Source organism: Adelges cooleyi, unplaced genomic scaffold, assembly GCF_023614345.1.
Source record: "Adelges cooleyi isolate 19-005CV unplaced genomic scaffold, UGA_ACOO_1.1 ACOO_flye_CR_arks_rails_tigmint_CR_PRNA_17, whole genome shotgun sequence".
Classification (NCBI taxonomy): Eukaryota; Metazoa; Arthropoda; class Insecta; order Hemiptera; family Adelgidae; genus Adelges; species Adelges cooleyi.
The window spans coordinates 229013-244949 of record NW_026095827.1 but is presented as its reverse complement, the minus strand read 5'-3'; the positions used below and the strand labels follow the sequence as shown (position 1 = coordinate 244949).

Here is a 15937-nt window from a genome sequence, read left to right as displayed (position 1 = left end):
GTAACGGAAAGCTACATCGATAGCAACGAAAGATTTATAGAGGAGGAGGAAAATATAATTACAAGTTAATAGTTTTGTTTAAGATAAAAAAATTCATGGCCTAAAGGTCGAAGAATAATCATTAGGAAAAAAAAGTAAGATTACTTATAGTCTACATCATTTAAATGTCTAATTAAGTAAAAATAAATTTTCCATAGTAAAATTAAAAAAATAAAGAAAGGAAGAAAAATTGTATTCACAGACCTTGCATTTTTGGGGTTTTTCTCGGGTATGTATCTTTTTATTAGTACCGGAGGAAAACCCTATAAATACGATGTCTGTGACCTTCAGTCAATAATCTCTGATTATTTATTAACGTTATTAATAAAGGCTAATAAAAAGAAAAAGTATTCATATTTCGTGTAAAGCGACCGATACCTGGAATAATAAAAAAAATATGGATTGTACTTTTATTGAAACTATAAAAAACCATCTTAAGAAAAATATATACAAAATACGTCAGGTCGAAAGCTCCTCAAAAAAATAAAGTTAATCAACGTAACAGCAGAGTCAAAGGGCATAATCGAAACAAAGATGGCTTATTTAATTGTGGTATTTGTTAAAATAGTTTTTTATCAAAATCAAACCTGAGAAGACAATGGCGCGCTAATACCGGAGAAAAATCCTTTAAATGCAATATCTGTGAAAAAAGATTTGGTCAGATATCTCACCTCGAAACTCATGAACGCATACATACCGGCGAGAAACCATTTAAGTGCAATGTCTGTGAAAAAACATTTTTTGTCAACAATCTGATCTCAAGAGACATGCACGGTTACATTTTGGTAGGGTACGACACAAATGCTCAGCCTGTGACAAATCATATGGTTTCCAGTATACTCTCAAAAGTCATCAAGCAAAAGCACACGGCCCATAAACCTCACGTGACTATTTGGCAGTTTAAAAATATTTTTTCAAAATCTATTTATTATTATTCAATTTTTTTTTTACTTACAATTTTATTCAAGTAGTCCAAGTATAATACATAGTTTAGAAATAACGACTATTCAAACATTTTTAAAGGACTGTAACTTTTCAAAAAATGAATTTTTTTTTAAAAAACGCACCGTTTCGCCCTCCAAAATAGTCTTCTCTTTTAATTTTATAATGGGTGCTTTTACTCTAAAACTAAAGTTAGGCGAGTTATTTTCAGTTGGCGGAAACATGTTTTTACCACTGATAATCATCTAACCTAACACAATATAATCGATTTAGACATGTCATAGAACTTTCTTATTATTAATATTTTAGACTGTTCTTTGCAGACAATATATTTAAATGATTGTTATATACATTATAACACATTGTTTAGCGTGCACTCAACATGTTATATAATTTGGCAGTTTAGTTTTACTCTATAATTAAGTAACTTAAGATTGTACAAACATTACCAATAGAATACATGTGTATGTATTTATTAGTTTTTTTTATAGTTTTTCGATGTTTACTATAATTTAATTGGTCATTAACATTACTTTGACGTTTTCCAGTAACTCATAATTCTTTTGACGGATTATATTATTTATTTAGTTTTTATAAATGATTTTTTAATTCCATAATTTACACATGAAAAATAGTAGATAATATTGTTACTATTGTTATTTTGTTAATATATTATAATATTTTTTTTTTTGTATTGATCTCTATTTACACCAGCTTTACCTTTAACGAAGGCTATAAGATATACATTAGGTTACATTTATGAATGCATGCTAATTTTATAATAAAATAACTATATAGTTCGGCTTTTTAAGAAAACAAATTTAATTCATGATATCTTGAGAGTATGGTCCTAAGGCTTGACTCAAAATAGCTACTTAGTAATATTTAATTGTGATATCTTGGTGATATTTCATTAAATTCTTTTAAAGTTACATTTTCATAAATTGATTGGTTTATTAGATGTATTTAGTAAATTTGATTTTACCTCGATTTTGCCATTGTATAAATTAAATTTAACTACTAATTAGAACTATCAAATTTGTTTTTTATAGAAGTGATATTATATATGTATAAATAGAATACCTGATAATTGAAATTTATTGACTTTTCTGTATTTAATTCTGTCTTACTAAGGAATGTATATATATTTATATTAGAAATAAAAGCTAACTACATCCAATTAGTCATTTTATTGAATTTTTCTAACTTTTTTTTTTAAAAAAATTGTATTTGTGTCCTGTTTTTAATTTTTGCATGAAAAGGAAATTTGTGATATTTTAATTATAATAGGATTAAATAGATGCTTCCTAATTATTTCTATAGCTTATTAAAATAAATAGATAGGTACCTAGGCATCTATAATAATGTTAATATGACAGGTGTCATATCAACACCTATTTTTTGTTGTAATTATAATATTAAATATTAATTTTACAATTGTAGGGGGGGGGCCTATGTACTCTAATACAACTAGCGAATGTGTGTCCATAACGGCTAATGCTTTAGGTAAACGCATTATTACATTTTATAGGATGTAGATGAAGGTAAGTTTACAACAATCTTTGATAAATGAGTTGGTAATTTGATTTGTTTGCCCACTATAGCCCACTATTTTTTATAAAAGGCACGACAGTTTACCTCCACGCTGCGAAGTACCTCCATCTGTGGCTATCACTCGTTATCACACAAACATCCACTATCACGAATCTGTCCATACATTTTCTGCGTTGTCGTACAGTTTGCACTTTGCATTTAAATCACAATTATTATTCAATAAAAGTGTAGTTTTTGTTAATAATTAGGATTTCTTATTGTAAAATCTGAATTTCTGTTAATTTAACCAGTTTTCAGTATTATTGCCACAGGTCCGATTCGTGAGAATTTTTAGATTTTAATCATAATAACTAGGTCGAATTCTGTGATAGGTACTTAACGTATTGGGTCTTAATTCGATATTTCGTTTCAATTCACGAAACAATTGAGTTTTTTCTTGCCTGTTAATTATTTATAACAAGTTTGTAGTAGCAGCCTTCGAACGCGGTTTACGGTTCTACGTTGTGTGAATACCTATTATAAAAAAAACTGTACCTAAAGGGGGATGAGTCGTTTAAAAAGCCGTTTAACCTAGATTCTCTTTTTTAAGAAATGGTAAGATTTTTTTAAATGAAATAAATTACATCATGGTATTTTTATCTTAAATAAAGCTACTTGTAATTATGTTGGCCTCCTTTTTAAACCCGTCGTTGGTATCAATGTGAGCGTTTCGCAATCATAAAACTTATATTAGGAACCACTTGTTTATATATTAATTTATAGATTAATAACATTAAAACTAATACAGGAGCATAGTGTGGTCGCAGTGTCCGTTGCTGCTTGATCCAGGATTGGTGACCACCCGGGAGAAATGTTCTTTATTAAAAAAAAATAGAAATAAATCTCAGCCCACGAAGAGATTTGATTTAAGTCTCTGATTTTATGATAAAAGTTACAAAAATTTAAAACAGGACGAAATCTACTTTTTTTGAATCATAACTTAAAAAGCCTATATTTTTGGGGCAAAAATTAGTGATAAAAATTTAAAAAAAAAAAAAGGTCTTATACTAAAACAAAATAATTTTAAAAATAAAGTTAGGTCGTTAATTTCGTTTGGGAGGAGCGAAATATAGAAATAGGTTTGAAATGTCGAGAAAAAAAATTCCCTAATTTTTTCAGATTTTTCACTTAAGAATAACAAGTGCCGCACAGGGCCTCAAAGTTTGTATGAAGAATTGTCGGGAATTGGTGCTGGGACAAATGAGAATGTAGATAAAAGACAATCTAATTCATTTCCAATTTACACAAGCCACCTATAAAACATTTTTTGTATATTCAGTATTAATAATGAATACTTCTAAATCCAGACTGTTACAATGATATCTAAATTATGACTCGTGTTTACATATTATTGTATATAATTCATACGAATCAAGAGCTGTTTATATTGTAGAGCTAAACAAAAATTTCACAAAAAATAAAACAAAAAACCCTACCATCGATATTCGTTTATTTCTATTAAAATCTATAATTCATATACAATATAAAAATACATATAAACACCTTTATAACAAAAAATGTTGTATAGGTGGCTTGTATAAATTGGAAATCAATTGGATTGTCTTTTTTCTACATTCTAGTATGTACCAGCAACAATTCCTGACAATTCTTCATAGTTGAAAATTTGTTTGCAGTTAATTAGCCGTTGTAATAAAACAATTATTGGAAATTTAATAATAACAATGTTTTTTTCAATACAAAGCTTGGAGAGTGTGTGTGGCACCTGTTAAGTGAAAAATCTGAAAATATAAGGGCATTTTTTTTTCGACGTTTCAAACCTATATCTATACTTTGCTTCACAAAATCAAAATTAACGACCACCCTAATATATATATACGATATATTTAAAATATTTATAAAGTTTTTTTTCAATTTTTTTATAAAGTGGAAAAAAATACAAACAAGTGTTATACAGTTACAAAAAAATTAGTATAATAAGAACTGGAGTGTGTTTATTTTTAAAAAATACAATTTTTTACCACCGAAAATGTATTTAATGGAATTCGGACGATTATTATCAATATTCTAGGAATGTAAACGTCTAATTAAATAATATACTATTCCAAAATACATTTATTTTGTTGGATAGGTTTAAGCAACACAATCAAATAAAAATTGATTAAAATCAATAAAATGAATTCTTAAAAATGATGCATGATTGATGCATTGTACATTTAATATTAGTAATATTAATAGATGCTGCATAACATCAAAATATATTTGTCTTAAATTAATCTATTTTGTTTCATATGTGTTGCAGTATTCATTTTCCGTGTAAAGCGACCGATACCTCGAATAATACAAAAACCATGGATTGCAGTTTGAACAAAACTATAGAAAACGATTCTGAGAAAAACATACACAAAATACGTCGGTTCGACTGCAATATATGTCAAAGAAGGTTTACAACCAAAAGTAATATAATCCGGCATATTGCGAAATCGCATTCCAGTACTTCCATTGAAAAGAAAGCACCTCAAAAAAATAAAGTCAATCATCGTAACAGCAGAATCAAAGAGTATACTCGAAACAAAGATGGCCTATTTAATTGTGGTATTTGTTTGAAAACTTTTTCATCAGAATCAAGCCTGAGAAGACATTGGCGCATACATACTGGCGAGAAACCATTTAAATGCGATGTATGTAATAAATGTTTTAATAGAAAATGTAACCTCAAATATCATAACATGGTACATACCGCCGAAAAACCCTATAAATGCGTTGTCTGTGAAAAAACATTCATTCAACAATCTGATCTCAAGAGACATGCACGTATTCATACCGGCGAAAAACCGTTTAAATGCGATATATGTGAAAAAACATTTGGTATACAACATCAACTAAAAACTCATGAACGCATACACACCGGAGAAAAACCGTTTAAATGCGATGTCTGTGAAAAATGTTTTAGTATACAATCTAACCTCAAAACTCATGAAAGAACACATACCGGCGAGAACCCCTTTAAATGCAATGTCTGTGAAAAAGCATTCATTCAACTATCTAATCTCAAGAGACATTCACGTATACATACCGGCGAGAAATCTTTTAAGTGCGATGTCTGTGAAAAAACATTCAGTCTACAACAAAGTCTTAAAAAACATGAAAGGATATATACTGGTGAAAAACCTTATAAATGCGATATATGTGAAAAAACATTTGGTTTACAACATCAACTAAAAACTCATGAACGCATACACACCGGAAAAAAACCTTACAAATGCAATGTCTGTGAAAAATGTTTTAGTATACAATCTAACCTCAAAACTCATGAAAGAACACATACCGGCGAGAACCCCTTTAAATGCAATGTCTGTGAAAAAGCATTCATTCAACTATCTAATCTCAAGAGACATTCACGTATACATACCGGCGAGAAATCTTTTAAGTGCGATGTCTGTGAAAAAACATTCAGTCAACAATCTGCTCTCAAGAGACATGCACGTATTCATACTGGTGAAAAACCTTATAAATGCGTTGTCTGTGAAAAAACATTCAGTCAACAATCTGCTCTCAAGAGACATGCACGTATTCATACCGGCGAAAAACCGTTTAAATGCGATATATGCGAAAAAAACATTTGGTATACAACATCAACTAAAAACTCATGAGCGCATACACACCGGAGAGTAACCTTTTAAATGCAATGTTTGTGAAAAAACATTCGGTCAACTGTCTAATCTCAAGTGACATGCACGGATACATATTGGTGGGGTACGATATAAATGCTCAGCCTGTGATAAATCATATGGTCACCACGACACTCTCAAAAGTCATCAAGCTAAAGCACATGGCTCATAACCTCATAAACCAAGCGTATCGACAATTTGGCAGTTTTAAAATAGTTTTTCAAAATTTATTTGTAAATAATTTAAAAAAAAATTTTTATTAACGATTTTATTTAGATTGAATATTTTTGTATTAGTTTTCTTATAATTTTTTAACTATTACTATCGTTTAACTGATCAAAAGGCATTTAGTGAAACCAATATTTTTTTTTTACATTATAAAACTACGTTTAGAGTGTACTCAACGTGTTGTATGATTTAGCAGTTTAGTTTTACTGCTAAATTAAGTTACCAAAACCAAAGATTGTACAATCATTACCACCAGAATACATGTTTATGTATTTAGTATTTATGTTAGTTGGTAGAAACAAATGTACCCATATAAGTTGACATTTTATTCTTGACTAAAATGAACAAACAAATGTACTTTCTATGTAAATTTCTAGAACTACACCATTAGACAAAACTATAATTAAAATTTATAATTATATTTGTTGATATGTCGAGAGTATATGAAAAACAGAAAATTAATACATTTTACAACATTATTTGTATTTTATTTATTTTTTGGTTGGCTTACCTACTCGTGTAGCAGTTTTACCGTTCAGTTTTGTTATTTTATTGTTTTTGTCTTAATTTCTAAATAAATAAAATGTGTTTTTATACCAAAATAAATGAATTTAATATGCTGACTGAAGTGAAAAATAAATTATTTTTTATCTCATAGAATTATATAACAGAGAATTTAAAAATAATAATACTGATTTTCGAACAAAAAAAAAAGGATGATTTGTATTCTGTACTCGTTCGACCTTTTTTTAATACAAGTTTAAATAAATTTACTGTTTGGAAAAATTTTAAATATAAGGTTTTCAACCAAACAAATTAGATGATGTTTGATATTAATAAACATCTAATGGGTATAGAATTAAAACGTTTCGTAAAAAGTATGTTACAAGAAACAACTTGTAATTGTTTATACATGTATATATTATAATAATTAAATTGATTGTTCTCTTCGATTTTTTTACAAACTAATGCGTTATTTAAAATGTATGAACTAGTTGTTTGGAAGATCTTATTAATTGTGTCTGTTAAGTGTAAGTGTAACGTTATGGGTTTTCTTACCTACTCGATGAACGTTTACCTTCCTTAACTATAAGGTGTAACACGGGTCGGTTTGATTGATAAATGTTTAATATAACAATATTATTAACATTTTTTGTATGCATCTATGATGCGACCATTCATTTATGAAGTATAAGAAATTGTATTTATATAAATTTGTGTAAAAATCAACCCAAAATTCATTCGTTTTGTACTTTGTTTTTTTTTATATCATTGTAATTTGTGCAAATATTGAAGAAAACAAATTTTTTATATTTTTATGTTTCTTAGGTACTATTAAATTGTATGAGATTTATTTTGGATATTTTAAATTTTTTTCAACGGACAGCACACAATTAAATTATAATAAATGTCTACCATTTTCAGCTGCCCCATGAAAATACCTACATTTTAAATCTTAACGCGATTTTGTTTTTTATAACACAAAAAAATATTAAAAAAAAATATGATGTTAATACAAACCCTTGAAATGAAATTAGAAGGACCAAATTGGCCGAGTGTTTATGTTATAAGTTGCAAAGATCATTAATAAGTTCCAGGGCCAATTACCAACAGTTGATTTATTGGATAATAATGGATATAATTACAGCGAAAAAAAACACAAATATATTTAATTAAAAATCATTACATTGTCGGAATAATAATACATTTCATTTTGAGTTTTAAATAATTATAAATTGAATGCATTGTTTTGTAAAACCCCCACAAACATTGATTAATGTTATTGGCAGTATAATAGTTGAACTGATTTGAAACTTGTTAAAAAAAAATCTTACAAAATCATGTCTTATAAAATATAATATGTAAAATTTGGAAGGTCTTTAGGATATTTCCTAACAAATGCAAGTGGCCATTAATTGTATTGAAATATGTTTATTGTTTAAGCTCATAAAAAATATCGAAGTTAGAATATCACAAAAAAAAATCAAAAAAAAAAACTAGGGTTTCGTTGACTATGCATATCAATGATTTTAAAAAACCAAATTAATACATTTTTTAATATGAAAATCTAAAAGCAGCAAACTAGACAAGTCCATTTTTATCAAGGAATAGATATCTACATTTTCATAGTACAAGCATTAAATTTGGGCTATTACTTGCGAAGATGATAAAAAAAACATTGTTTACACCAATGGAACTATACCAATGGTCTAAAGAATTTTACTTTGAACGTTCTGAACAATTTTAAAAAGTAGACTTGTCTGTTTGTTGCTCCGAGATCTACATTTATATACCTTTACAAGTAAAACCATTAAACCTTTTACAAGTATATATATTTTAATTTATTATATTTAAATTAAATATAGTGTAGGTACTAAAAATTACTGTTGATATTGTGAAGACCCTATCAATGTCTATGACCACTCAATTTATATTAAAAAATAATAATTAGTGTTGGTTTTTATTAAAGAATAATGATACTGTAATACATGTATTAGTTGAATACAAAATTACCACGCAAAGTATATTTACCCTTATAATATGTTTCTAGTCAGTATTCTCTATGTTACGTTAATTTTTTTGTAATAAAATTAAGTTACTTAAATACACATTCTTTATTTTCATTATTTTATTTGGTAACTGTTATCAATACTGATTTACTTAAAATTTTCAAAGGGATGAATATTTAATTCTATGATTATGTTGTACTTTTCTACTTATTCGGGCCATCTTAATTTTTTTTTCTTAAAAAATAACTTTCAGAGTATCCCTATTGCTATAGTAGTATGCTATAATATTTTATATACCTACAATATTAACACATTCACACATTATATATTCTTTAAATTCAATAAACAAGTAGACTAATCGTCTTACCTATTTAAATTTGAAATATTATAATGATGACCTATGTAATTGTGAAATTTGTTTAAAAAGTTTTTCATCAAAATCAAACCTGAGGAGACAGCGTCGCATCCATACGGACAAAAAGCACTTTAAATGCAATGTCTGTGAAAAAACATTCGTTCAACAAAATAATCTTAAAAAACATAAAGCTGTGAAATCAGTTAAAAATCTTATGGTCGCAAAAGTTTTCTTAATAGACTTAAAGCAAAAGCACACGACTAAAGCCTCATAAACCTCTCGTGACAATTTGAAAGTTTTACAATAGTTTTAGTAATAATTTTTCATTGTTTTTATTTTTTTTTTTTACGATTTAATTTGAATTAATGATATACGAATGTATACGTACAATTTGGGGCTGAAGAAATGTTCAAAATTGTACAAAACTATAGTAGAGCCAGCAAAGATAAACCTACTACCGATAAACATTGACAAAACAAAAACATATCTTAAATCCTTTCCACAAAAAGGAGTAGACATTTCTTCTTTGTTCCACTTTTTCAAGCAAAATTTTAGGGATATAGGTCGGAAAATTAGACCGAAGGTAGATCTAGAACGGAATTATAACATTTACAATTTTATCAAAAATCGGTGGTCAAGCATTTATTTTAAAGTGATTATTTATCGTTTTGAGTTATCATAATTCCTGTAGACCTGTGACCTCCAGTGATCCTTACCCAATATGCCCCGACTCCACTGTACTGGCTTTCTTTAACAGCAATTTTTTGTTATTATTATATTAAATATTAATTTTACAAGTGTGAGAGTCTGTGTATTCTAACACAATGGGTATTGTATACTTCCTAAAACGCATGACAGTTTACCTCCATCTGTGGCAATCACTCGTTATCACACAAACACACACTATCACAAATCTGTGCATAAAATGTCGGCGTTATCATTCGGTTTGCACTTTGCATTAAAATCACAATTATTATTAAATACAAGTTTTGTTTTTGTTAATAATCGAGATTTCTTTTTGTACCTACACACTAAATTTCTGTTAATTATAACTAGTTAATTTAGATTTAGCGCCATAAGTACAATTTGTTTTCAGTATTGGTGCCACAGATCCGATTCGTGATAATCTCTAGATTTTAATCATAATAACTTGATCGAATTCTGTGATTATGTAATTTATAGGTACTATCGTATTGGGCCGTGTTCCTGTTATTTCGTTTCAATGTGCGTTACAATTGAATTTTGTGTTACCAGTTGTTGTTAATCATTTTATAGAAGTTTTTATAAGCAACTCTGGGCAGTGGTTTGAGATTCTACGTTGTGTGAGTACCTACCGTTTTGTATTTCTAATTGAATTAGATTATTGCCAAGTTTTTTGTCGCCCGTTGACTTAAAATACTACTTGTGAATAAATAGAATTATAATTTATATATGTTTGTTTATACTTATTATTTACTCAGAGTTGAGTCAAGTGATTCGGGATCAACGCCACCTTAAATTTATCTAGTCGTTCAAATGGACTATAGTCTAGCTTTAATCTTTATCGTGTTTGCGTCTAATCTACAAGTAATACTTGTAGTTTTGTGTTATTTGTCTAATTTGAGTAAATTAAAATTTAGTTTTAAATATTTAAAAGAGTAAAGAGAAATATGAACTTTTCTTGAGTAACTTAATCCACTTATCTTTTCCTTTTCCTATAGTTATAGCTTGTTTTTAAGCTACTATTCATTATTAGGGTTTATATTATATAAACATTAGAGATTATTTTACTTGTTAACGATAAGTTAAAATTTTCAGTAAATTATATACTCTTTTAAAATAACTGTTTGGTAAATATAATTTCAGTTATATATATACAATGAGTAAGGATTTAGTTGGTCAAATGGGCTATCGCCTAGCTTTGATCTTTATCGTGTTAGCTTTTCACTTACAAGTCATACTTGTAGGCTTGTGTTATTTATCTAATTAAGGTAAATTCAAATTTAGTTTTAAATATTTAAAAAACAATAGTTAAAATTGTACAGTTAAGAATTCCTAATAATCCTATATATGTAAAGAATTATAACTGATGTTAAATGTCAATTATAGAATTTTGAAGCGGTATAGTATGTTAAAAATTAAACATGAAAATGATGAAACAGAAGAACACTCCTTGGAAAAAACGTTTGAAGTCAATGAACCTAAACCGTTAGATGTGCAGCTCATAAACAATGAAATTTCTACAACAGAGGAGTGTTTGGTAAAAAAAGAAGTCGACAATACTTATGGGTAAGGCGATTTTTATATCAATTCGTTTTTTATTCTAAAGAAAGCTATTAAACTACTTGTAATTATGTCGACCTCCGTAGTTTAAAAAAAAATGTTATCAATTATGTTTCAAATCATTTTCAAAATAGTTGTTATCATTGTGCTTACACAATTATTTTCGACGTTATAAAGAGTAAAGAGAATTATGAACTTTCCTTGAGTAACCTTAATCCACTTATCTTTTCCTTTTCTTCTATAGTTATAGCTTGTTTTTAAGCTACTATACATCATTAGGTTTATATTATATAAACATTAGAGATTTTTTTAAACTTGTTAACGATGATTTAAAATTTTCAGTAAATTATATACACTTTTAAAATAACTACAGATTGGTAAATATAATTATCAGTTATATAATACATGAGTAAGGTAAACGCCACTTTAAATTAATCTAGTCGGTCAAATGGTCTGTCGCCTAGCTATAGATCTTTATCGTGTTAGCTTTTCACCTACAAGTCATACTTGTAGGCTTGTGTTATTTATCTAATTAAGGTAAATTCAAATTTAGTTTTAAATATGTTAAAAAAACACAAATAGTCACTAAAATTGAAATTTTATCATTATATGTTAGTTAAGTCTCCTAATAATCCTAAATATAGCACAGAAATATAACTGATGTTAAATGTCAATTATAGAGTTTTGAAGCGGTATAATATGTTGAAAATTAAACCTGAAAATGATGAAACAGAAGAACACTCCATTGAAAAATCTTTTGAAGTCGTTGAACCTAAACCGTTAAATGTGCAGCTCATAAACAATAAAATTTCTACGACAGAGGAGTGTTTAGTAAAAAATGAAGTCGACAATACTTATGGGTAATTCGATTTTATTTATGATTAATTTTTTATCCTAAATGAAGCTATTAACTTCTTATTATGTTGTCCTCTTATATACATCCATTGTTTTTATCGATGTTAGCATTTCGTTATTCAACTTGTTTTAGGAACTACTTGTTCATATAATAATAGATTGTTTTAAAACTACATCTTCGTATTATCAATCTAATGTTAAATCACACTGTAATACCACATTATGATAGCGTACATTCGCACGAGACATACCGTGTTATATATATATATATATATGTACACATCTATACATATCATATTACCATTTATTTTTTATCATATATGAAACTATTAACTTGTAATTATATGTTGTCCTCTTCTATACACCCGTTGTTTTTATCGATGTTAGCATTTCGTTATTAAACTTATATTAGGAACTACTTGTTCATATAATGTTAGATTGTTTGAAAACTAAATCTTCCTCTAATCAATATAATGTTAAATCAAAATACCTAAAAAAATAAAAATTGTAAATATCTAATTGTGTGTATGATGTCTGTAGTACCACGATTAGTTAGCTTATGTTCGCACGAGACTTACAGTGTTATATATTTATATATATAAACAAATTCCAACATTCTTCTGTTAAAACACGTGCATACGCTTTGCGTGAACCTAAATTTTTTATTTTTTCCAAAATTTAATTTTAAATAACATTTACTATCTGTACATAAAAAAAGATACAATAAGCAAATATGGTAACTATGTAAATAAATTAATTGGAGACTACGAGTGGGGAAGCTATCTAGTGATAACATGGGGGGGTCCCTTACACCTAAAATTACAAAAAAAAAACTTTTGATATCCACGCTACACGCAAATACATACACACAGGGATAATGGATATTATGTATATTTATTATTTATTATTTTTATTAAGCTCTAGTATTTTATCTCTGATTTTTATTATCTTTTCTCTCATATTTTATCACTTATCTCTAATCGTTGACCAGAACATATCCATGTCAAAAACATAGTTTAGATATTTCATGTGAATTTTTTTATTTCTACCAAGTTCAGGGTTGTAAGAACTCGGTCATTAATAAGTCTCAAGGTACTCATTAAAATGTAAAAGTGGACATAAAACAGAGTAGAATTTCTAAGTTTCAAATCTTATGACATTCGGATGTTATAAATATTCTAAAAAGTGTAAACGTCTAATTAAACGATTCCAAAATATTTTTATTTTGCTGGATAATTTTAGGCACTACAATAAAATAAAAATCTTTGTATTTCATCTAATATCAATAAAAACGATGCGTGTTTGATGCATTGTACATTTAACATTAGTAATATTTTTCATTGCTATATAACATTAAAATATATTGATCCTAAATTAATCTATTTTGTTTCATACATGTTGCAGTGTTCATTTTATGTGTAAAGCGACCGATACTTGGAATAATACAAAAATTATAGATTGTAGTTTAATTGAAACTATAAAAAACAATGCAGAGGAAAAAATATACAAAATACGTCGGTTCGACTGCAGTATATGTCAAAGGAGATTTACAACCAAAAATAATATAATCCGGCATATTGCGAAAGCGCATTCCAGTACTTCCATTGAAAAGAAAGCACCTCAAAAAAATAAAGTCAATCATCGTAACAGCAGAATGAAAGAATATGCTCAAAACAATAATGAACTATTTAATTGTCGTATTTGTTTAAACAGTTTTTCATCAAAGTCAAATATGAGAAGACATTCGTGCATTCACACGGAAAAGCCCTTTAAATGCGATATCTGTGAAAAAGCTTTCATTCAACAATCTGATCTCAAGAGACATGCACGTATACATACCGGCGAGAAGCCCTTTAAATGCGATTTCTGTAGAAAGTCTTTTTGTGACCAATCTAACCTCAAAACTCACGAAAGAACACATACCGGCGAGAAATACTTTAAATGCAATGTCTGTGAAAAAGCGTTCATTCATCAATCTAATCTCAAGAGACATGCACGTATACATACCGGCGAAATCCCTTTTAAATGCGATGTCTGTCAAAAGGCTTTTTGCGACCAATCTTACCTCAAAATTCATAAAAGGATACATATCGATGAGAAACCCTTTAAATGCAATGTCTGTGAAAAAACTTTCTGTCAACAATCTGATCTCAGGAGTCATGCACGTATACATACCGGCGAGAAACCTTTTAAATGCGATATCTGTGAAAAAACATTTGGTCACCGGTCGTCCCTCAATTATCATAAACGCATACATACCGGTGACAAACCTTTTAAATGCGACGTCTGTAAAAAATGTTTCAATACACAATTTAACCTGAAGAAACATGCACGTAACATTCATTCAACAATCCAATCTTAAGAGACATGCACGCATACATATTGGTGGGGTACGATACAAATGCTCAGCCTATGATAAATCAAATGGTCGCCAAGATACTCTTAAAAGTATTACCTATAAGTAAGCCATTAACATAAATATGTCATTTTAAATTTACTTTTTTTAAGTATCACATGAGATATTTATAGTTGTTATATTTGTCAAATGTAATATTTAATTTTCATAATCTACACATGCGTCATAGTTAAAAATATTGTAACTTTTTTTATTTTGTGTTATAAGATTTTAGTTGTTTTCAATATTTTCTGTTCGCTTTGAAGAGAAATAGTTTATAATATATGTAAATTTGTATTTTAAAATTGAATATTAATTTAAAAAATGTATTTATTTTTATGCAACGAATCATGTTTATGAAAATTATTATTTATTGTATTGCTTGTAAATTGTGTTAATTTTTTTTTTTTTTAAATTAATTATAGATTTAAAATAATAAGTAGGTAATATAGTTTCTATTCTTAATATAACTGTGTATACTTTAATAACCGTGAAATTCAAAAATACTATTTTTCGTTATATTTTCTGTTTTCAAATAAAAATTACAACATTTTTACAATGTATAATATTTCTATTTAATCGTATATGAGTAGAAAATCAACATAGTCTTTAAAAAGTTTAACTTATAATAATATAATATACAAATACTTTTGCACAACCGCATTTAATGAAACCAATGTGTTTTATACATTATAAACCAGTGTTCAACATGTTATATAATTTGGTAGTTTAGTTGAACTGTTAAATTAAGTAACTTCAGGTTGTAAAAGAATCACCAACAGAATACACGTGTATGTATTTAATATTTTTGTTAGTTGGTAGAAACGTATGTGCCCATAAAAATTGACATTTTATTTTTGACTAAAATGAACAAACATGTACTTATATCGAAGTGTGTGGAAATTTATATTACCCGTATACTGTTGTATATTTAATAGCATAATATTAATATTACTTAACACAATATAATAGATTTAGGTATGTCAACTATTTTCCCCTCTCAATAAAAATTTTAAAAAAATTACTAAACAGCAATTGAAAACGTTACCTAGTTAAAATGTACATTATTTTGTAAAAACCCCAAAAACGTTGATTAAAATTATTGGTAGTATAATAGGTTAACTGATTT

At 27.6% G+C, this 15937-nt stretch overlaps 3 protein-coding genes across 4 annotated transcripts in view; all 3 read left to right on the top strand.

The window, feature by feature from the left end:
• LOC126833087 (zinc finger protein 28-like) overlaps positions 1-15937 on the top strand; it is a 141404-nt gene that overhangs the window by 59301 nt on the left and 66166 nt on the right. For both annotated transcript variants that reach the window (XM_050564231.1, XM_050564232.1), the window contains exon 5: positions 11385-11564. In XM_050564231.1, the coding sequence (XP_050420188.1) occupies positions 11385-11564 (180 nt within the window). The remainder of the gene's footprint in view (positions 1-11384; positions 11565-15937) is intronic.
• The window catches only part of LOC126833086 (zinc finger protein 721-like), a 132487-nt gene that overhangs the window by 94497 nt on the left and 22053 nt on the right, over positions 1-15937 (top strand). The window contains exon 10 of the mRNA XM_050564228.1: positions 14479-14599. Coding sequence (XP_050420185.1) covers positions 14479-14599 — 121 coding nt within the window. The remainder of the gene's footprint in view (positions 1-14478; positions 14600-15937) is intronic.
• LOC126833088 (zinc finger protein 501-like) overlaps positions 1-15937 on the top strand; it is a 36468-nt gene that overhangs the window by 6134 nt on the left and 14397 nt on the right. The window lies entirely within an intron of this gene.